Source organism: Dipodomys spectabilis, unplaced genomic scaffold (genome assembly GCF_019054845.1).
Source record: "Dipodomys spectabilis isolate Male_0828 unplaced genomic scaffold, ASM1905484v1 ptg000054l, whole genome shotgun sequence".
Classification (NCBI taxonomy): domain Eukaryota; kingdom Metazoa; phylum Chordata; class Mammalia; order Rodentia; family Heteromyidae; genus Dipodomys; species Dipodomys spectabilis.
Genome location: NW_024870731.1, coordinates 4227376 through 4252156, shown reverse-complemented (window position 1 = coordinate 4252156; position 24781 = coordinate 4227376). Strand labels below are relative to the sequence as shown.

Genomic DNA, 24781 nt, shown 5'->3' with positions numbered 1-24781 from the left:
ATGAAATAGTCCCCACCTGAGTTCTTCAGTGAACATGGGCAGATGCTTTCTGCCCTGCCCATGCCATCTACATCCCACATGGGATAAACTGTATGTTATGTGACAACCCTGTGCACCGAAATTCCTGATATGTTCCCACATGACTAATTGTTAGTAACTTTAATTCACCCAGAATTCTAATATCAGTGATGGGGATGTTAATAATGGTTCTTTTGATTTTTTCTTTTATAATTGACAAAACACGTTGTACAATGTGATATCTATCTATCTATATATAATCTGTATATACACATATACACATATACATACATACATGGTGGACAGACTAAACGAAGGTAGTTAAATATACATTGCCTCATATATTTACCATTTGTTTGTGATGAGAACACTTAGATTTTGCTGGTAACATTGTCACCATGTTGCATAATGTTGAGACAGAATAGGAAGGGAAGCCACAGGCTTTCAGTTTTTCATTTTACTTCAGGGCCAGGGAGACAAAGCATGGTAAGGCAGTAGATTGCCAACTCCCCAGATTTCAAACCCAGCCTCCACTATCCACTAAATGTTACCCAAACTATCTGGATGGACCTCAGTGTTTCACCAATAGACAAGCAGTGACGGTACCAACCCAATACACATTATAGGCCATGTAAGTTAAGCCAGTAGCCCAGCCTGGACATACAAATACCTGAAATGACTCTTTGTGTTACGCCACCTGTGGATCTGCCTTGTCTCTACCCTCTGACACTACAGAGCAGCTTTGCACTCTGACTTCATCTTGGCTGCTCCAATAGAGCCCAGCTTTGAACATTACTCAGAGTATAGATTTTCTTTAATGTTTGAAAAATAAGTAAACTATTAATACTAACAAAGGAAGGTATGTCATGGCATATAGTAGTGTTGATGGATTCATTTATTGGTCTCCTAAGTCAGCCTTCGTAAAACTTTTAGTGTTTGGAAAAAAGAGTAATCCATGAAAGGCTTGTAGGTCTTTGTTGCAGTTTTGGAGACTGCAGAAAAAGTTATTTTAGTTGCATATAACTGAAGTTGCTCCCTGATATTAAAAAATGTTTTGGAAAGGAAGTGACTCAGAATCGTGAGGGAGAAAGAAGCTTGAGTCCCTTGAAAGACTAGGGAGAGGTATTTTTGTTTTTCTTTTCATTCTTGGCTTTTCTCTCTCTCTCCCTTATCTCTTTCTTTCTCTTTCTCTCTTTTTCTTTCTTTCTCTCTTCCTTCCTCTTTCTTTCTCTTTCTCTCTCTTTCTTTCTTTCTTTCTCTTTCCCTCTCTCTCTCTCTCCTTCCTTCCTTCCTTTCTTCTTTCTTTCTTTCCTTTCTTTCTTTTTTTCTCTTTCTTCTATCGCTCTTTCTCTCTTTCTCTCTTTCTTTCTCTCTTTCTCTTCCTTCCTTCCTTCTTTCCTTCCTTCCTTCCTTCCTTCCTTCCTTCCTTCCTTCCTTCCTTCCTTCCTTCCTTCCTTCCTTCCTTCCTTCCTTCCTTCCCTCCTTCCTTCCTTCCTTTTCCTTTTTTTTTGCTTGTCCTAGGGTTTAAACCCTAGGCTTTGAATCTGTCTCTGAGCTTTTTGCAGAAGGCTGGTTCTCAATCACCTGAACCATAGCTCTACTTCTGGCTTTTTGTGGCTAAGAGGATATAAGAGTGTCACAGATTTTTCTACTCAGGCTGGCTTCAAACTTTGTTCCTCAGATCTCAGCCTCCTAAGTAGCTAGGATTACAGGCATGAGCCACTGGCACCTGGCTTATTCTTGGTTTTTCTTTACTTATCCATAGCATTCTTTTTGATGATGTTATTTTCCTCCCTCTCTCTGTCTCCCTTCCTTCCTATCTAGAAAGAAATAAGGTTTATACTCAGGGCCTTGCACTGGTGTGACTATTTGACTCATATTTCTAAACCTTTTTACTTTGGTAATATTTGAGATAGGGGCTCACATTTACCTTGAGCTGCTTGGATCATAGTCCTTTTATTTAGGCTTATAGCTGGAATAACAGCTGTGCACCACTGAACCCAGCTCTTTCTGTTGAGATGAAGGTCTTGTAAAATTTTTGTTCAGGCTGACTTGGAACCTCCGTTCTGACCTCAGCCTTCTGAGCAGGTATGAGTAAATGAACCTATTTTTCTCTTTGCCTAGGTTCATCTTTAATTTTCTTTTTTTTTAAATAAGTTTTTTTTTATTGTGAAAGTACTGTATAAAGGGTTACAGTTACATGAGCAAAGTAATGAGTACATTCTCATACAGCATTGTTGCCTCCTCTTTTGTTTTTCCGCTACCATCCCGTTCCTCCCATCTCCTCAACTATGGTGCCCCCCCCCCCCACCGGCCTAAATCGTAAAGTTCGTTTTTTGACATAGCAACTTGTACATCTCATTGTTGCAATGGGTCCACCTGTATCCCTATTTAAACGATTTGTTTTTCCCCTTCCCCTCTCCAAATTATACCAACATCAAATGCAGTGAAAACAGGGGTTATTCCATGGGGGAGGGACATACAAAGCAACAAAAAAAATCACATGGATCCTTATAAATACGTTAGGAACAATAGCAAGGAAGACAAAACCATGTGTGTCCCTAATTTTCTCCTTTTTAGAAAAATCAGAGGCCAGGTAATGAGTACATTTCTTTTTGAATAGTGTCACCTCCTCCCTCACTTTCTCCCAGGTTTTTACCTCCAAACCCTCCTTTACAACCAAATTTTATAGTTCATTTTCAACATAGTGTCTGGTGTGTGTCACTGCTAATTAGTTCACTCTTTGTCCCACCATTTCTGCTCTTCCCCTTCCCCTCCCCAAATCAGATAAACTTACATACAAGACAAAAGGTACAGTAAATCCAATGGATAGTAAAAGACAAAAAATTGCACTTGGGCATGATAAATTAAACATTCACACAATGAGACCAAAGGAGAATATTTGAGGAGGGGGTCATAAGGGCTCAGTAGCTATGTGCAAATGATCATATGAAATGGTGTTTTCAAAATGAACTCTGAGAAATGGAAACAAGAGGTGTTTTATTTTACTTTTTATAATTCTTTTTGTATTTTTTTTCCTTTTTGTCATTGTTTTTAGAAAACCCTTTTAAGCATGACTTAATTTCTTCATCTCAAAGATGAAGAGCTGCATGGAGGTCTTTAACATTTCTTTGAAGCTCTAAAATAACACATTCTACAATTGTTTTACTTTATTGGCTGGTGTACCTCATGAGAAGGGATCAGTAATTCTGCTCATCTCAGGGTAAAGTGTTTGGCTTCATTTCAGGAAATAATGTAGTAGGAACATAGACATGGGTAAGGGAGACTGAATTAGATCCCAGATTTCCTCTGCGTTTTAGGCCCTGCTTAGAATTTGGAACTTTGCTGGCATTTGAAAATTTGAGTGAGCTGCACTTTCCCATTTTTTTCTTTATTCTGTGGTCTTGGAAAAAAAGTGCATTTCCATATTTAAAATTAAAAAAATTGTTGTTATTCCAGTTACACCAGACTGGTGCTCTTCCCATCAGCTAGTGTGCATTTAGTCATGGGTTGTTGTTTTTACCAGCTGATGAAAATTACTCAAATTGAAGTCTTGTCTTAATCAACTAATACTGCACCATAATTTAGTTTTAGTTATTGTTTATAAGACTCTTTGAAGCATCCTTTTGAAGACAATTTATTCAACTCAGGGCCTGGCTATAGATTATAACCTTTAAGATTTCTAATTTCTGAGTATTATGACTTGGAAAATCGATGAAGGTAATAGTAGCTGCCCAGCTGGATGGGCTCTGGATTCCACAGTGTGGCTCGTCTTCCTGTCCAAATCCAGTTATTTCCTTCTCTACCACATTCAGTCTCCCCCAATAGGTTCTTCTTCCTGAGTCTGCTTTTCTTCTGAAAGGCTTGGGAAATAAATGTCATTGTTTGCTTCTCTTCAAAGTAGCACTTTCCATCAAAATGTTAGGTTCCGCTCATCTGTGCCCATGTAAACACTGGCTTCATATTGCGTCAGTCATGGGGTTTCTATCCACGTAACATCGGTGAGCAAGTATCCTTCTATGGTCATTAATCAAATCATTGTGTATAGTATAGAAGCAGCATAACATTTTTCATCTCAAGTGACATGAGGTCCCAAACCCCACCCTCTTACATACTTTCACTCTGACTCAGAGAACTTCTTCACTGAAATGAACCATCAGCATTCTGGGACCAGAGCATTGCATGGAGATGCCAAGAAAAAGGATGTTAACTGATTCAGCAGCATGATCACAGAATGACCTAGGGAAGGCTCAAGAATTTAAAGGCCATCATGCCATCCATGGTCAATGGTCAAGGGTCCCACAGTATCTCTCTTGCATGTCTAGTGGCTATGGAAGGAAACAAGTTCCTTTTTTTTTTTTTTTTTTGGTGCCAGTCATAGGGCTTGAATTCAGGGCCAGGGTGCTGTTCCTGAGTTCTCTTGCTCAAGGCAAACACTCTACTACTTGAAACACAGCTTTAATCCTAGCTTTTTGCTCATTAATTTGAGATAAGATTCTCACGGACTTTCCGGCCCAGGTTGGCTTTGATCCTTTATCCTCAGATTTCAGCCTCCTGCCTTAGAAGCGGTGATTACAGATGTGAGCCACAGGTGCCACGCCAGTTCCCAGTAGATCTCTTCTTTCTTCAGTCTACTAGTAAGATCCACAGAGGCCTGGAGCTTATTGGTTTGTTTCAGTCTGTGCATGAATAGGTTCTATCATGAGGAAACCAGTTCAAATGAGGCAAAACACATGCCGTTTTAAATATATCAAACAATCCTTGCCACTATAGAATGGCAGGTAGAATGTGAAAGACTCTATTCACAACATCGCATAAACAAATAAACTGGGAAAACAGAAAAGAGGGACCGACGCGCCCAGGTATCCTGAAAAGTCAAGATGACCTTCTCTAATATTCAGTGTGCCAAGATTTTAAATAAGAGTGGCTGATTCTCATTTAAGAGTCATAGTTAATGGAGTGTTTTCCAGCTGTGCAAATAAAGACTGATTTTTATCCAATCAGTCATCATTATTAGGGCCAATGGAAATACCTCATGTGTCTCTCTTGGTTGTCTAATTCACTTATCCCTTTTCAGGGCATTAAAGGTTATTCACCCATTATTTGAAAGAGAACTGATGGCCTAACCCTCTATGGGTATCTAGCTCTTTGAGTTTTCCAACAGAAAATTCTTATTTCAGTATACCTTTTCAAGTGCACCCCCTCCTGTGCAAATAGCTTCAGATTTATGTAAGCAGAATGGTTTCAGTTAGTGGTTGAAGAAACATGGCAGTCAAAATATTTTGTTAAAGCTAGCTGTGACATCTGTAATCAAGACACTTGAGAGGTGGAGGCATGAGGATTGCCAGTTCCAGGCCAGTTTGGGCTATATAGAAAGACTTTGGCTTAGAAATTCAAGGGATGGAGATATAACTCCGAGATAGAGGGCTTGCCTAGAACACACAGTGCCCTTTGTTTGAACAACATTGCAGAAAGGTGGCTATTTTAGGACAAATGGAAGAAGGTCTCCATAGCAATTGTTGAGATACCTTTGTAGCTTTTTTCTTAAATTCCTTACAACAGGAGAATTTGATACAATGAAGATGGAAATACTGCTTCCTCTTCTTTTGTTAATAGAAGCTACATGACTGCTTACTAAGTGCCAGACAGCCATACAAAATAATTTTGTGCTATATCTCTTTAAAGTAATGTAGATCCTCATAAAAGTTCCATGAAACATGTTATAATCATCTTTTTTAAAGAGGGTGAAACTGAGGCCTTGAAAGACCAGTACCATCTTCTCCGTTACCAACCAGAGGTGTCAGAATTAGGATTTGGGCCCAGGTATCCCAAAGTCCAAGCCTTTTCACCAGATGTAATTCTGCCTGTATTTGGGGAGAAGAAAGGTGCGTTCTTGTATACCTTAGCAATTTGAGATAATCTAGGAAAAGAAAACTAAGGGTAAGAAAGTAGTTAACTAAGGGTTTACCCTAGTAAGAAAGACTGAAGCTAGGGTTTATCCCCAACCTTTGTGTTCTGGAGTTGCTACCATCTCAACCTGCAGAGCTATATAGTTCACTTCTGGACACTTGACAACCTGGAACACTAAGGCCCTAGCAGGGGATGAGGCCTTGGAAGGATGTGGTGGGGACATGACCACAGAGCTTGCAAGAGCAATTCCTTACTACTAGTTCTCCATCATATGCCTTTAGATGCATTTCTTTTAAAAATATTTGTTGTAAAGGTGATGAATGAGGGTGGGAGGTTGCAGTTACATAAGGTAATGCATTTCTTTCTTCTAATTTTGTTTCTAATATGGAATTATAAATTAAAACACATTGGTATTTACAAAGGAAGAGATTTGTTCCCAAATCTTCATTTACTCTACTGGCTTCACTCAGGAGTTCCAATCTTTCTCACACTAGGACCACAGGATGCTCTGCCCTGGTTGTCACTTTTCCTCTGGTTGTTCTGTTCAGGTCCATGAACATGTCCCCTTCAACTTTCATGCATGACGGACCTTATTCTCATTTATGAACTTCAGAAAAGCAGGTAGCTGCTTATCAACAAATGATCAAGATTTTTCATGATATGCAGTTGTGTATGCAGTGGTGGTGGTGTGTGTGGTTGCGTGTGTGTGTGTGTGTGTGTGTGTGTGGTTGTGTGTGATTCTGATGGAGGGTCTTCTAAGAATGCTGTTCTTCCATATGGACTTTAAGCAGCACAGGGTCACCATTGATTTTGCTACCCCTGTGCATGTCATTCACTGCTTAGGGTCCCAATATACTAACCTCTGAACAAAATCTTAAGAAGAGGAATAATCTTTGGAAGGATTTTAGGAAGGTATACTCACTACACCAAAGATAGAATAAGAACTTTACCATATGAGGTAGACAGCAGGATCTACTCACTGAAGATAGACTTAGGGAGGCCTCAAATGTGATATCATTGCAAAGAGGAGTGTTGAATAATGTGTCAATGAGCATCTCAGGCCAAAGCAGCTTTTAGACAAGGTCCTCCCAGACATTCCAAAGTCAGGGTGGTAAAACTTCAGGAATACAAACACTAGGCTACATATGGCTTATTATACTGAATAGTGGTAACCCAGAGTGAACTCTTCAATGGAACAAGGTAAATAAATTGATGTTATGTAGAAAAATGAGCAGACCATTTGTAATAGGTGGCTAATTTCAGCATCAATTACTTCTTGGTAATTACTGAATGATTGCTGATCCTGCTGTCTTACATGATATATGAAGTCCAAAAAGGCACATTAAAGAAAAAATTAAACATTCTAGAGTTAGAATTTAATAGGGGTGCAGGGAAGAGGAGAAAGGGGAAAAGGGCAAGCCAGCTCAAAGAATACAGAGTGAAAACAAAGGAAGTGTCTATGGGTTATAGCAAAGATTCCAGCCTTTAGCGACTTTGTATTATCCATCACTTGTTAACTAAATCCATGCATTTGTCAACTAAAGCTTATATAAAAAATACTTAAAAGCAAAAAAGGCCCAAGAAAGCTTTAAAATTTATTTAAGGGGTCAGGATCAAACTTGTATAAGCTTCACAGCATATCTTATTAATATTACTTTTTATAATTTCAGTGGTTTTTTTACTTTTATGTATATGTATATTGGGTCTCTATATTGAAGCATAAGTTGAAACTATGTCTTGGATTTGGAGTAAACCGTGGCTACCAACTATAGCACATTGCTAGCAGCCTCCAAAGTCAGTGATATGTTTCCTGTCTCATCTTCAACATTTCCAGCTGCAATATAAAAACCACTCATTTAAAACTTCCTCTGGAGGAGGAGCTCTGAGGATCCTATTGTCCTTTTCATCCTGAGAACAGGCAGTGACTCTTGGGGTTGAGAACAAACATTTAGGGGTTCAGTGGATCTGGATAGAATAAGTCACTAACTCTGAGTTTCTCTTTGCTTCCCTCTACAATGGTCACTTAAGTTTGGCTGTCATCTTATGTGTTCCAAAGGTAGTAGGCAAGATGAGTGAGTGGAAAGCTTCAGGCATTACTAATGGGAGCATGCCTGTGTTCCCCTTTCTGATGACTGTCCCCAACCAGCCAGCACAAGTGCTAGCAAACAAGTAGGCAAGCAAGTCAGAATCCATTGACAGGAGGGTGAGTGTTCTAAAGACATGGAAGCAGGAATGGATTCTGTCATGAGTGTTAGGGAGAGTCTCTCTGAATCAAACCTTCAATGATGTAAAGAAAAAAGATGCCATCCTTGGAAAGCTAAATATGAGTGTTCTGGGAAGAGAGTGCAGCAAATCCATGGCAAAAAAGGAGGAATAGCTTAGCCTATGCACACAGGACGATGAAGGCTGACAAGCTGAAGCATGGGGGAGAGGTGTAGTGGAGAAACCCACACAAGTTGGTAGAGGCCAGTCTGGGGGCCGGAGGAGGTTTCTGAAGGTCAGTCAGCGTAGACAACTGGATTTTATTCTAACTCAACATAGGATTGAGTTATAGGATTTTCACCAAAGAATAATGATTTACATTATACTTCCCTCTCTGCTGTGAGATTTGTAGGCAGCTGTCCTCTGACTGACATGTGACAAAATCTTGGAGTAAAGGAAAGCATTTGAGAGAGAAGGAAGTGAGGGTTGATGGTGAGTTAGACTTGGAGCAGGATAAGCCATGATGGGCACCTGGGATTATTCTTATGCTTGGGGCCTAACTGGGCAGTGATACTGTTGCCAAGGTGTAGACGGGTAATGGAGAGAAATGAGTCTGAGGAAGTCAAGAGTTCGCTTTGGGTGAGTTCAGTGTGAGATTCCTGTTGGCTTTACCAACAGAGGCATTACCAACCTACTAGTTTGGGGTCTGTAGCTTTGGGGAGTTAGGTTTATTTTGTAACTGTTAGGACTATAACTTTGACACACGAGGCCAAATGAGGATAATTTCTCAGCTCAGTCAGCTTCCAAATATGTGATTGTTTGTCCTCCCGATTTCCTCTCTATGGTAATATCCTGTCTTTCCATCCTCTTTCTTATATTCATCCCCTTTCTTCACTTGGCCCTGCTTTGGGAAACGTAAATCAGAGATTTTTTTTTTTTTGGCTTTAAAGATTAGATGTAAAAATAGAGACAATCAAGGAAAAGCTTTTTGGAAATTCTGGCTTTGCAGCACACTTGGCTCCGTGTCCCAGTGATCAGAGATGCTCAGCGATACTCCTGCACTGATAGCTATCAGACAATCTCTTCCTTTTCTCAACATGGTAATGCCACACCCAGCTTGTCACTTGTGCCATAACCCTCCTCTTAGAACCCAGGGTTTACCTACTAAAGAAGAGAGAAAATATCATGGAGACTACAAAAAATTCATTTGTAGCCAGTTTGCTGTGCTGCTTATACAAGATCCAACTAGTATTTTCTACTTTCTCTCTCCATGCCAGGAAGCTGAAGATTAAGACTCTGCACCAAACCAGGCAGGCTTATGCATTTCATCTCTCTTTGACCACAGGAATGAATAAGCCTCTCTCAAGACATACAACTTTAGAGATGAGGTATCAGTAAAAATAAAGTACCAAGGCCCCCATCTAGTCTTGGCATCCCTTTGTCACATTCCCCAGAGTTCAAAGTTCTGAGCATTCTCTTAAAAACCAGATGTTTTCTTTCAGGAGTATGATGGCGGGCTTTGAGACTGGATTTCATTGTCCCCCTCATTCACCTGGCAAATTAATGTTAAAAGCTCTCAATTTTCCTTTTCCTTGAAACTGTGTTCTTATTTGTAAATTGACTCCAGGACTAAACTTTTGGTAACAGAAACATTTTCTTATTCAAACATTAATTGTAGCCACCATGCATGGAAGATAATGCTCATGGTCATGGTATATTTGTCTGTCTCCCCTAAAATTTCATCATGCTTCTAAGAGAGACTGCCTAGGAGCACTGAGAGAGAGCCCTAACTGTGGAGCCAGACTGCCAAGGTAGCTACTCATAGGTCCTACCCCCAGTCTCTTAACTAGAATAGGCACTCTTGCTTGGGGGCACAGTTCCCTGGAATGGGCCTGGCTCTGGCCCTGGCCTGGGAATGGGACAGGCAAGAGCGATAATGCATGCTAATTAGCACTATGCAGAGCTGTCATCAGGAGCCCAGAAGCCACATGGCCCCAACCTGTTTTGGGGATGGCACACCAAATTCAAACCAGCTGGCCTTTGTTTAGAAATGCTCAGGGAGGGTCCCGACCCTTCATGGACAAAGGGCTGGTATTTCCATACCCTAAATCTTAGTTTAGACACAAGGAATTTTTCTATAAATGATGTACGGTATTGTGACAGAAATGACTTCAGAGGTACACATGCCCCCTTGAATTTATGTGTGTGTGTGTGTGTGTGTGCGCGCGCGCGCACGTGTGCGTACACAGGAACAAATATAAACTTATGGTCTTGATTGATATAGAAAATGTTAAACTGTGTCCATCTAGTGTCTCCCTGCTTAAAGTCCTCCCACAATCTTGCCTTTTGGATAAAATCTCAGCTCTTACCCACACCCTGACATGCCTGTCCTCTGTTTCTGCCTTTACGCTAACCATTGTGAGCTGTGTACATTTCCTAGAAGGGGCCCGATTCTCTCTCACCTTGGTCCTGTCTGTATACAGCTTACTTTTCCAAACAAGTTCCTTGGATCCTCCTCTGCTGCCCAACTGTGCTCATCTTGTAGCTCTCAGCAACACCTGGCTCAGGGTATCCATGTGTATTGTGTTTGTGTTTTTGGTTTTGGTTATCTTGTAGTGTTCTCTAACTTAATGTTGTTGATTGTGCTGTTTGGTGGCTGTTCATTCCCATCTTTCTGGCCCTCCTTGCATGGCCTTATTCATCTTTTTACCCACGGATCCTCCTATATTGGACACTGAGAGAGCTTAAATAAAAGCTTGAATGCAGGCCTCTCTCCTGGGGAGCCAGACCTAATCTCAGTCTCCCTTCCTTTCTACATCTTCTAACCTACAACAAAGCCCATAGGCCCCTGAATTCAGCATTGCCCTGAATTTAAGATCAAACTGACATCCTCCTCTGTGGGACAGTAGTGTGCTTAGAACTTCTACTATTACTGAAAAAACACGTCTACCCAGCATGTGCAAAAGACAATTCTGATAGTTCCATGCAGGGGTGAGCTGGAATTTCTGCCTCAAAAAATTCTGGGAGGAGGGGCGGGGGGACAAGAAACAAAAGGTACAGAAGAATTTACACTGTTTGAGTTCTCCCTTGAATGTCTCATATTTCAGTTAATGCATCCATATATATTTGTATACCACCCAACATATTTACTTATAAGCTCATAAGCTAATTCTAATTTCCACATATAAGGGAAACCATGCATTTTTTGTTTCTCTCACCTCAACTATTTCATTTAACATGCTTTTCCCAATATTCCCATTTCTTTCCATATTATACAATATCATGTTTCTAATGGATGAGTAAAATTCCATGTGTCTGTATGACACATTTTCTTGACCCCTTTGTCCACTGAAGGGCATCTGGGCTAAAGTAAAAGTTCAACAAAAAATGGGGGGTGGAGTGGGGTCACAGGGCGAAGGTTGGATGAATGAAGAGGAGAAAGTTTGGTGAATGCAGTCAAGAATTCAGTATACAGCCTACAAAATTAAGAAAATGGAGGGAAGGGGTGGATTGGGCAAGAATGTTGAAAGGGGACATTAATCGAGATTCATTGTATTCATAAACTACTTTGTTAAATGGCAATTCCATTGTACAACTACTTAAAGATAATATTTTTTTTAAGGTACAGGAGAGACTCATACCCTAGGTTTTCTTTCTCTATTTGCCACTAGAGGCTAGGGAATATCTGGATCTCAGAGTATGTGTTCTCCGGCTGCCTTCCCATGTCTTTGACATACAATACCACACACACACACACCTCATGTTATGTTGTAGTAAATGAGACAAGCTTATCAAGGATTTAGCAAGTGTTGTGGCACTTAGTAAACACTCACACATCAGTCATAATGACTACTGTTAACAGTATAAAAATGAGATTGCCTTTTGTTTGTATGGCTCATAATTTTTCCCTTGGAAATAAACTTTCTCATATGAAAAAGAGATTAGCAATTGGCATGGAGAAAACACTCATTTGTGTTTATAAAGACTAGGAGTCTCTTCTCCAAAGAGTTAACTGATTTCTTCCTGGGGGGTGGGGTGGGATGGGTTGTTTCTGGATACTTTAAATTTTACCTCTTTTGCTTAACTATTTTCTCACAATACATACTAACCACGAAGTGAGGATGAGATCTAACACTTGGAAAAGAAAATAAGGGCAAAGTGGCCTGGCATATGCATGTTCTCATTTCAGGGGCTCCTTTATGTCACTAAGCTGCGCTCTCTCCTGGATTTTAACAGGATTTTTCACCCAGATCTCCACTTTGGCGGATGTGCAAGAAAATGTCATGGAATATCTCCATGTTCTCAGCCGGCCCAAAGTCATTGACCAAGAACATGACGTTGTGTGGACCGAAGCATACATCGACAGCACCGTGAGTCCACAGGGCCTCTGGGGAAGGCTGTGTTTCTCCAATTCTGTAGTGCAGGTTTTCTAGAGACAAGCAATTGTATCATTCATCATTAGAGTTCAATAACTCTTGGTTTTCATATAACTTGATTATATGTATGTATAGTTTGTCAAGCCAGGTTGCTGAAAAGTATCTGAGAACGAGGTATGTTTCTGAAAGGTGTCTGGTGAGCACAGAACATTCCTTGTTTGCTTGTGTCTTCTCTTGTGACCCCCTCCTCTTTTCACACATATTCATATTCCTTCAGTGATATAATAAACATGTTCTTAGACTCAACCCTGGCCACCAGGGTGGTCCAGTCCTGGTGATGAATCTTAGGTCTCTGTTGAAGATGTGGCTACATCTCAGCAGTAATAACAAATTGGAACCACCACAGAGGCTGCAATAGTGCTTTCTTCTCATTGATAAGTGACAGCATGCTTGAGTGGAGGTTCTGTAGGTACTGTTGTATGAACTCTGGTCGTGGGTCCATTCAAAGCTGGATTCCAGGCTGTGATGCTGAAAGAGCCTAAAAGTAGAGGCTTTGCCAATCATCCAGTAATGGCTCCATGGCCACATTTCTTGTGTAATTTCAGGATGATTTTTCATGGTGATAATGAGTCTGATGGGAGTAGTGTGTTTCATTTATTGATTATAAATGTTCTCTCAGGAACTCTCTGCTGTCACTTTTGTTGGGATTCACATCACATTAATCACTGTAACCCAGACACAGCTGTGCTCTGGAGTGCTCTCGATGGCTGTGGAGGGCCAGCTTTCATCTCCCCAGGCTCTCCTGTTACTACTGCATTTCTGGCAGCTGTAGGCACATGCTGGAACATGTGGAACAACATGGGAACCCAGGCTGGGAGACATCTTGAAACAAGCCAGGCCACACTGGCTTGCTGGTAGGAATAGCACTATGTCTCCTGCTCCAGAAGGGATGCACTCCCCCAAGAGGTTACCAAAATACAGGCAGGTATAAACTTGTATCGATTTTAGAGTCGGATCCCATTTCTGTTAGTTTTATATTAATGTATTAACAGTAATGACAATTTCTGACTACTTCTTTCTGTCTCTGTCTCTGTCTCTCCTCTCTTTCCTGTGGTAGTGAACAAACCCATGGTCTTACAGTAGCTATCTAGGCAAGTTTTCTACAACTTGAGCCCTTGCCTGCCAGCCCTTTGTGCTTTTCTCAGATAGGGCCTTGTGCTTTTGAGTAGGCTGCACTCAGACCTCAATTCTCTTTCCTCCACCTCCCACATAGGTGGAGCTATAGGTGTGCAATATCACAGGCAGCTCCATCTCCTCTTCTAATGTGTGGTTCATTGAGGCAGAAAAACAATTAAGAGTAGAATATTGCTGGCTATGCTGAATTAACTATTCAATGGTTTGGCGTACAAACCACAAATAGTAAGTTTGAAAAGTCACGTTCTTATTTCATCAATCTAAAGAATGAACAGGCTAAAAGCATTATACTAGAACTTGGATGAATATATCAGTAGAATGAAAGTGTTAAACTGAGGCTCAATTATAGATATGGGGATTTAATGTATGAGAAAGTGACAGCTCACATCAGTGGGGCTTGGATGGGCTTTGCAATAAATGCACTTGTGAAAAATAAGTGACCAATTAGAGAAATACATAATTAGTCCTACTATTCAAAAAATATCCAAGAAAGAAATCTAAGTGGATCAGAGAGCTAAACTACTGAAAATAAAATACAAGCGCTAAAAAAATGGGTAAGTATATCTAAGGCTTGAAAAGGCTTTCTAACTTGAACATCCAGAGCCAGAAAAGAGAAAGCTTAGTTTTAATGAAAATAAGAACAAATCACAAAACCTACATAAAGCAAACACAAACACAAAACACCATAAGCAAAGTCAAAAGGGAAAAAATATTTGCAACATATAGTTCATTGAAGTACTCCTAATATATCAGAAACGTTTTAAGATTGAGGAGAAACTTTCAAATTTTTATAGAAAAAAGTAATTAAAACATATGAACAGACAATTCACAATATAGCAAAAATGTCTTTTGAGTGAGCATATGAAAAAATACAGCTCTTTTGAACATATAAAAAATACAGCTTCACTCATATAGAGAAAAATGCAAATTAGAATAAGAAGGCATTGGCCTTCCTCACTGTGGTGGAAATTAAAAGCTTAACCATGTACTGTTTTGGTAAAGCTGTGGGAAAGGGAGGCTCTGCTGGAGCTGAAGAATGCAGAGTGGAGTTATCTCTAGGGGGAAAGGATATTTGCATTTACCCTTTGCCCCAGCAATCCTATTTGGAATTTTTGAGAGTTAATTCTCCCCCTCTCCTCCTCCCCCCTTCTCTAAAAATTACTTGATTATTTCTTCTTTAGATACTTGAAATATAGTTGAGAACAAATGGTGTCAATTCCCTCGGGAACTGAAAAAGATGTAGTTCCAACAATACAAAAATACAAGTGCACAATTTATTCATTGCAGAAATACTTATAAATCCTTCCTTCCTCTCCATTTTTCTCTTTTTGTGTGTGTGTGTGTGCCAGCTTTCACTTGGCATTTTCACTCAAGACTGTTATGCTACTTTACCACACCTCCATCATTAGCTTTTGCTGGTTAATTGGAGATAAAATGTCTCAGACTTTTCTGTTCTAGCTAGCTTCAAACCTCAGTCTTCAGATCCTAATTTCCTGAGGCATGAACCACCAGGGACCAGGAATATTATAATTTCAAAATACTGCAGATGATATAGGTGCCCAAACATAAAAGATTGATTGGTGTATGGAATGTACACCTAATTGAATCAACGTGAGCATTCAGAATGAGAATGGTCTCTATTAATTGACATGGAATTGTTAGGTAATTAAAAGAGGCTGCCTTGTAAGGAGAACACCTTGTGTGGTATTCAGGCAAGGGATAGGTTTATTCAGCCAACTGGCTGGTCCTAGGCCAAGTTGGCACTCCATGTGGCTGGAAAAGAGAGCATCTGACCCTGGGCTATGCCTTATCTAGGGTATTGGAGGGGTAGAAGTTTTGGCCGGGTAGAGGGAGGTGGGACCTAGTAAGGGGAGATGTGACCAGGTGGGGTAAGGGTGTGGCCTCATCAGTTCCAGATGTGACCTCAGTGGATGCCAATGTGACCTTCTCCAGGTGTGCCAGTTGCCTAGGTAACACAGATACTGGGTGGAGACTTAGCCGTGAGGAGGGAGGAGTCTGCCCGCCTTCCCAGAGTGGACCTTACAGGAATGATTTCTAGGATATCTCAGTAAAATGAGCAAACTGCGTAAGTATTAACAGGGTGCCTTTTGTGTGGAAAAGAATAAATAAGAAGTAGGTATTGCTATTTTTACAGAAAGGAATAAGAACAGAATAAGTTAGGAACCAATGGAATTGGTTGTCTACAAGAAGTAGGAGGGAATAGAGAAGAGAATGGATGCTGCAAGTGTCTGAGTATACATTTTTTGTATAGTTTTGACTTTTGAAAGTATGTGTTCTATGTATTCAAACATTAAATTAGAACAATAAAAATGGGGGCAAATCTAAAAGTAAATCCAAATAGGACCAAACAAATTCAACTATATTTCAATTAAATAACAAAGTTCCTCAGAAAGTGAGAAAACAAAACTAAAATTTTGAATTAATCTTTGATTTAGTATTAAATTTTGAACACAATACTTGTACTATGTACCCCTCAATCTATGGAGAATAAACAGCATCAAATAAATTTAAATTTTATTTGGCCTAATTTGTAATAACATGGATAAAGCAGTTCTGAATGCTCGGTGGGATTAGAATAGATCAAAGGCACCAGAATGAAATTCCAAATATGTACATTGAAAGAGGTCAGAAGCAATGGCCCTATGAAAGGAGCTAGGATTAAAGAAACCATTGATTCCAAGACTGGAATAGGTTAAAATCTCCACTCTCCCAAAAATGCCTGGAATATAGAGAAAGTACAATAAATTAAGGAAGTACTATAAAAAGAATCATGTGGCCATGTCAAAGGAACACCAAGACTCAGCATTAGTGTCTCAGTGATCAAGTCTGTGGCAATTAGAACTTGAAAATAAAGAATGACAATAATGGAATACAAGCTGGTAAATAAAACAAAATCCACATATAATTACTGATAACAAATAAACAAACCTCAGATGGATAGGGTAACCAAAAGATGTAGAGAGTGGAAAGTGAAACATTATGATGTCATTCTAAGTGAGAAGTGTAGAGGGAAATAACAGAGATAGAAAATGGGCCAATTTAGTTTAGTATACCTTAAAAGTAGCTTAGTAATGTCATAAATGAATTATAAATCTAGGGAGGATGTTTGATGATAAGAAGTATATTTTTATTGGCTCAAAGTGCTTCTGAAAAGTATGTTTTAGTTGGTTGTGAGGGCAAAAAGAGTATACAGAGGGAGGTTATATACATCATGTTGTGTTCTCTATAATGAGAGCTTCTTAGTAACATCTGGAGCAGGACATCAAAACTAGCAGTGCTGTGGAGAAGCAAGTGGGGAAGGACTTACCACATATTTGGAGTATTCTCATTGGAGAGACACAAGCTGACACAAGTTTGTGAACCTGTGTTTCTGTTTGTGAAGAGGATAAAGCTTTGTATTAATTAAATGTCTTGCTAGAAATAATGTTAATTATTTAAAACAGTTATTGTATTAGACTAATTATATGCACACAAAGAATTTATGTATGGGACAATTAGCAGAGAGAGAGAGAGAGAGAACCCACAGGTACACAAGCTTTTCCACTACAAAATCACTGGACATGCAATTTCAGAAGAAGTGCCTGTAAAGTCTCAAGCTTTGAATGAAATTAATAAATATATTGTGCTATAATTATCTTCAGTTGATTTAAATTAAATAATGTAAATAGATTATCATTGAGTAAACATGGTATGGCAATAGGAGAGAGGGCTTACCTTGCCTTTTTCAGAGTTCTTTGAAGTACATAATGCCAATCCAGGATGTGGTTATACCTGAAATGATAGCTCAGAAAGGTTTCTGTGCTTCCCAACCTTGTATTGCTCTGTAATTTTCTTTTTGTCTGTCATGGGGCCTGAACTCTGGGCCTGGGCGCTGTCCCTCAGCTCTTCAGCTCAAGGCTAGCGCTCTATCATTTGGGCCACAGCATCACTTCCGGCTTTTCCTGCTTATGTGGTGCTGAGGAATCAAACCCAGGGCCTCATACATGCAGGCAAGCACTCCACCACTGTTAGGTTTTTAGAGAAGAAGTGGCTGAGTAAGAACCACACCGTGTACGTGGTACTCAGGTAAAGGGTAGGTTTGTTCAGTAGACTGGCGGGCACCAGGCCAGGTTGGCACTCCATACAGCTGGCAAAGAGGGCATCTGGCCCTGGGCTAGGCCTTATCTAGGGTAGGGTCGGGGAAAGGTGTGGCCGGGTAAAGGGAGCTAAGGACCACGTAAGAGGAGGTGGGATCAGGTGGGAGAAAGATGTGGCCACATCAGATCCAGATGTGACCTCAGCGGATGCTGATGTGACCTCTTCCAGGTGTGCCAGTTGCCTAGGTAACGCAGGTACTGGGTGGAGACTTTGCTGCGAGGACGGTAGAGTTTGCTCTCCATCCAGGAGTGGACCTTACACCACTGAGCCACCTTCCAAGCCCCTGCTGTGTAATTTTGAATTGACCTGATGAGCCCTGGATAGAATATTCTGAGGATCCTTCTCATCTTGATGGTGTTGAGAAGCCTATCAGGCCAATACCCATGTGGAAGAGTCCTTCTTGGTCTTTACTAACCCTGTGGATGAGGGGAAGGCTGCTGATTCCCCAAGTTACCCATGACATGACCCATTTATGTAGGGTAAAAACAATTCAGATATTACATTTATAAACTACTTTGTTAAATGGCAACAACTAAAGATAATAATGAAAATAAAAAGATTAAAAAAATTCAAACCTAGCACTGGTGGCTCACACCTATAAATCTAGCTACTTAGGAGGCTGAGATCTGAGGATCATGGTTTGAAGCTGTACAGGGTAGAAATGTCCATGAGATTCTTACCTCCAACAAACTACTAATAAGTAGCATTGTGGCTCAAGAGCACTAGCTTTGAACAAAAGAAACTTGGGACAGCTCCCAGGCCCTAGGATTAGCAAAAAAAAGAAAAAAAGAAAAAGAAAGAAGGAAAGAAAGAAAGAAAGAAAGAAGAAAAAAAGAAAAGAAAGAAGAAGGAAAGAAAAGAAAGAAAGAACTTCAGATATTGAACTTACCTATAAAGTCTTACATTCTGAGATGAGATCACTGACTTTGGAACCACTAAGAGGGTGAAATATAACAATTTTGAGTTTATAAATTCCATAATGGTTAGTCTTGATTGGATTGAGAAATGCTTAGGAGGCTAGTAAAGCCTGCATCAGAGTGTATCTGTGAGGTTATTTCCAGAGACAAGTAGATCACAAAGGCTCTGACCTAATAATTAATTTAATCTGTTGATAGATTCAAAATTTGAGTAGACTATTGGGAGGTGATAGAATTATGGAAGGGGTTCTTGCTGAAGGAAATGGGAATCTATATGCTATCTTACCATCTTAGATTATGAGCAAAGAACTCTGAATTCAGAATTTTAAAAAAGCAGTTTAGATGTGACATGCAAAGCTGTTCCAGACTGCTTCTGCTGCAGGTTTGTTAGCCTTCACAAGTGCTGCTTTCCTAAAGGGAGAATGAACCTACATTCTGTGGCTGATTCTAAGCATCAGATGTCTATTGATGGAGAGAATGCAGTAAATGCTACCTATCATCATTGCCCAGTTTCAGGAAATCCAATGTAAATTCATTTCTTGGCTGTAGGAAGTCTTGAAAAAATACATTCCTTTCTTTGAGCTCTCTCTTCTATGGGAACTAGAATGTGGCTCATGCCTTTTTGATAATAGAATTTTGTACTTTAATATGATGAGTAGCATGGAAGCACTGTGCATCTAGAGGTTTGTTTTTATGGTTTGCAATTCATTTTGCTGTAATTACAGGTTGTGGGCTAGGGAGTAGTATCTAGTGCTGGTACTTGGGTTGGGGTCCTTAGGGAAAACTAGGGATTGTGCTTGTACCAGCAAGGCTGAGGAAGGGCACTTTCTATATTGCTGTAGGAAGTGGAAATATAACAGCAGTTCTTTTAATTATTACGGAACTGACATAAAGCCCTCTCTTTGCTCTGGAATTGTGCCTGTTGCCCTCAGCATACTGGAGGCTGGGTTTGAAGGCTATTCTGGTACACAAAACGCAGGTCTGTTCCTTCCCTGAGTTGCAAGCTTACTGGAACTCAGCTATCCTCATTCCTATACCGACTCAGACAAGTTTTTATCACTATTGTATGAATTAATTATCTTAACCAATAGATTATAAGTGTAGACAGAAAGATAAGATAATGACTTGGCAAGAACTCTAAGAAATATTGCTAAAAATGTGTTAAATGTTGACAAATCAATCATAAAATGACTGTGGTTAAAAACGATCCTTTATTCAGAGGAAATTGTCACTTAAAATTGATAGCCTTCCTCTCTCCATTCTTCTTCCATCTCTTAATGCCTCCCTCTTGCCCCATACTCCTTGCTTCTTTCTTTTCTCTTTTTTCAGCCACTCAGCATCCTCTACGCAGCTGTGTTAGTGTTCCATTTCTGCATAACAAATCCACACACAATGTCTTAAAACAGCACAGAGTAGGGGCTGGGAAGGTGGCTCAGTGGTAGAGCGCTTGCCTTGCATGCCAGAGGCCCTGGGTTCGATTCCTCAGCACCACATAAGCAAAAAGAAAAAAGCCGGAAGTGGCGCTGTGGCTCAAGTGGTAGAGCGCTAGCCTTGAGCTGGAGAGCTGAGGGACAGCGCCCAGGCCCAGAGTTCAGGCCCCATGACCGGACCCCAAAACAAACAAACAAACAAACAAACAAACAAAAAAACAGCACAGAGTATCATCTCAAGGTTTCCATGGGTCAAGAGTCGCAGAAGAGCTTTGCTGGGTCCTTCGCTCCTGGCTCACAAGCTGTGGTTCAGCGCTCCCTGAACTGTAATTACTCCCTGCGATTTGGGGTCCTCTAACAAATTCATTCAGGTTGTGCACAACGCAGTTTCTTGTAGGATTGAAGTCCAAGTTTTTTGTCCTGCAGAGACCATACTCAGAGTTCTTCTGTAACTGCTTACCGTGTGGCCAGAAAATACAGCACACAATGCTATCTGTTTACTTCCAGAATGTATCTCTAGATAGTTTTGATGTTTTTAATGTTTTGGGTTTTTTTTTGCCATCTGGAGTCTTCTCCAATTAGGTCATGCCCATCAGGAAAATCTCCATTTTAATTAACTCAAGGTCAGTTGATTGGCAATCAAATCATGTGGTAGCTCATTATTTCCAAACTGAAGGTGAAAGGGTGTACTAGGGATATATTTCTTGGGGGCAGAATTTTTGGTTTTCAGTTCTGGGGATTCAATCCAGGTTTTCATATTACTGAGAAAGCACTTTACCATTAGAGCCATGTCTCCAAACTCTTTTTGCTTTTATTTAGTTTGTGAGATGATCTCTTTAGCTTTGTCTAGACTGTCCTCAAACTGGAGATTTTCCTGCTCTGCCTCCCAAATACCTGGGCTTTCAGGTGTAGCCACCATGCCTGGAGGAAAGGCAACAATATTGTGAGCCATCTTAGAATGCTGGCTACCACAGCAGCCTCTGTCCACATGCTCCATGTCTCAGTGAGAAAGAGCTTGCAAGAGAAGGCATGTCTGTGTCTGATCTTCAAAATGGGTTTTCCAGAGCCTTGTCTGAAAGTAACTTTGATGCCATCACAAGACCTGTAACCCTGCTGATTTATATGATTTCTACCAAATACTAAGGAAATAAGCATTTGCTGATTGTCTTTTAAATCTGGACAGTTAATCCTATGTTTGTTTAATATGGTCTCTTCTTTCTCCTTAATTATGTAGGTAGTTAAGGCAAAAGAATCCCTGCTTCCTTGACTCATCAGTTATTATGGCTGAAGACCCAGCAGCCACAAATATAATTATATGATTGATTTAATGCTTAAACAAATCACTTTAAAATGACCTGTGAATATAGTGCTTTGATTCATACCATTGTGGGTCTGGTCAAGTTCAAGGTAAAAGTGGAATTGTGAACAAAAGCTGAGATTGGATTCTTGCACATGAGTGCCAAAGATGCTGCATTTATCCAACTCTGGTTCTAGAAAGAGAAAGACATAACTTCCTTTCAAGACCCTTTCTCCCAGTCTGTTGCTACCCCTCTGATTATATGTTTTGTTTCTCCTTTGGCTGTTTTATTCAATTTGCTTTCCTAGTGAAGAACAAATAAATTAATTAATGTTAACAACATTAATTACATTTAATCTAATAAGATCTCATGTATTAATTGGCAAAATAGCAAACACCGGAATTCCAACATTCATAGGCTTCTCATTTGAATAGAGGTCATGCATAGTCATTATCTCTTAGGTACAGAGCAAAAAAATCATTAACGTTGGAATTTGTTCCATTTTGTAAGCAAATGACTTGTGCTTTTCAGTTGAGTCTTAATCAGTTTAGGAATGCTACCAACACACTGTGTGGGGAAGGAGTAGTATCAAACTTAGAAAGCATCAGCATTCCTGATCAGTCTCATCAGGAGAGTTTGCACAGACCACAGGTGACACACAGAAGGGAAGCAAAGAAATCTCCTAAAAACAGTGGGAATGTGACCATTTAAAATAATGAGAATTCATTACCAAGCCCTCCTACCCCTCCCATTGGCTGGTAATGCAGTTCAGTAGGCAATTTGTAGGAATTTTCAAACCAATTTAGTTGTACTTGCAAATTGGACATATATCCCTCCTCCCACCCCCTACTAAGTCCAACTTGGAGAAAATACTTTGCATTTGATAAGTTGCACATTATGTTTCACTTTCCCATGTAGGAATGGCACCTAGGGCATTTAAGAGTCCTTTGGTTGATTGCTTTAAGCAACAACCTCTTACTGCCTATAAGCAATTATTCAGAGAGGTAAGGCACGTAAGGAAGTTGTGGAGGCTTACAAACTGAATTTACAGTATTTTCCCAAGACAGTGCTGCATATCAAAGAAGTTCCTATCATCAAAACAAAAAGACACACGTAAAGAGAAACATAAACTGTCCTGCTGGGCTATGGAACAGAAACTGCCATCTGCATTACTTGGCATGGAGGAAACAGATTACATTGGGACCTCTATTTCATAGCAGATGGGTTCATTAAATTTAATGGCCTCCAGAGCCTTTAGAAACCGTGTTAAAAACATGTGGAGCATGCTGTGACACTTCGCTTCTGGCCCCACAGTCATTATAACACTGGCACAGACTATAAATATTACAGTACTTTATTTCCATTGAAACAGATTACTATTATAATTATTTTTTGCCTGGAGATGCTGATGTTAAAGTATTAGCGCATTCCTGATTTGAAGTACCATTTGTATCCATCTAAATATTGTCCTCTTCTATACAATGATACATTTCCCTATTAAACATAGTGTTTTTGTTACTTTCCTGAGTTCAAACTCCTTTATTTCTTAATGCTTATGTAATAAAGATATGGTAAAGAATTATTTTTAGAAAAATTTTCTAGCACTCTATACAGACAACTGTCATCACCTAGTAGAAAAGCTTAGATCTGCATATGGAAGAGATTTTTAGATTTAAGGTGTTTATTGTTGTTTCCACCTTTATGGTTCATTGATTTGTATCTGTCTATAATGAATGACCAAAAAATAACAAGAGCAAAAAACTAAAAAGCAAAAGTCAAACAGACTATGTATTGACTCGTAGAACTAGGATGTCTATATATTTCTGTCTTGGAAAGTCTTGAATCTAATCATATTATTGTATGGGAACTCAGGCATGAGAAACAGAGAAGCCAATTTTAAAAGGTCAAATCCGGAGTCACAATTAGAAAACCAGAAACTGCAGGTAGACTCTTGTCACAAAGAATACACTTAACATTGTTAGAAAACTGAGCCATGAGAGCAGAAGAGGAAAGAAAGAGCAGAAAAACAATACCTATGAACCAGAGCAGCTCCAATGGAAATCTGAAGTAGGACACCATAGAGAAGAGACAGGGGACAGGAGGCATGAGGCATGGTCTAATGGCACCTGAGCTGGTCCTGGTCTAAGTAGAGTCAGATCAGGGGTAGGGTCACAGAGAGCTTGAGAGTTCATGACCCAAGACTGGTAGGTCCAGTAATCTATTGGCCAAGTTCCTGCCTCTGCCTCTAGGAATTCAGGCACATCCATTGCCTGGGAGGTGGGATTCACTTTCCTCTGCCATGAAGACAAGATGGCTCCAGTTAAGCCCAATTCTCTATCATCTACCACATGGCCAAGTTTGTCTTACGTCTAAGCTTTTGAAGCTGGGTGAAAAGCCTTATCACCCAGGCTAGGCTGTGAGAACAAGGTGATGTTACTTAGACCCAGTCTCCTTATTTCAGTATGATTCAAGGATCAATGCAAAATTATTTTGACTTCTCATTGGGTTTCTATTGTTTTCATTCTGAGGCAGGCTGTCTTTCCATATTGATGATGGTGGTACCCATAGTCCATTGGCCTTCATTATGTTCATAGACCTTTCTATTCTAGCATCTATGTCAAGCCTGTGACAGATGAGCCTCCTCAGTCCACAACCCCATACTGAGGGGTGAGATGGAGCTACTAATGGATGACCTGAGTCTCACTGAATGGGAGATAAGTCTCAAATGAATTGATGCTGAGCAGACTGAGAACTATTAGAGTTCTGAGCTGAACAGGACTTGTCTATAGAAGCCAAAAATGAATCCATGCCTAAGATCACATGTCATCCTAGTATGGTATTTATTGTGGTACCATATTTTAAGTCAATGGAGTATTTATCTTGTTAGATGCTCAATATATGACACATATAGAATCAGAACCATTCTGGTAGATATTTAGGAGTGGAGATATGGGGGTCCAAGTTGCTTGACCACTTCCTGTGCTAAAGGAGGCTATGAAGCAACTTTTGCCCCATCCTTGAATGCAGAGCCTAGATGATGCTCTAAGTAATCATGTGTCAACATCCAATAGTGACAGTGTGAGATTCTGTGCCATAGATGATCTACTATACCCTCACATTTACAACCAGGTATGGGCTGGGTTCTGTTAGGAATGGTGGGTTAGAGGTTGTTTCTCTGAGTGTGTTATAAAACCGTTTTGAAAAGGTTACTCAAATAGTAATATCAATATTTTATGATAACTGTCTTAATTCTCTTTACTACATCAGATAATCAAAAC

The 24781-nt window shown here is 40.0% G+C and overlaps 1 protein-coding gene across 1 annotated transcript in view; it reads left to right on the top strand.

The window, feature by feature from the left end:
* Cacna2d3 (calcium voltage-gated channel auxiliary subunit alpha2delta 3) overlaps positions 1-24781 on the top strand; it is a 927251-nt gene that overhangs the window by 597500 nt on the left and 304970 nt on the right. Inside the window, exon 13 of the mRNA XM_042679948.1 lies at positions 12367-12500. Within this exon, the coding sequence (XP_042535882.1) occupies positions 12367-12500 (134 nt within the window). The remainder of the gene's footprint in view (positions 1-12366; positions 12501-24781) is intronic.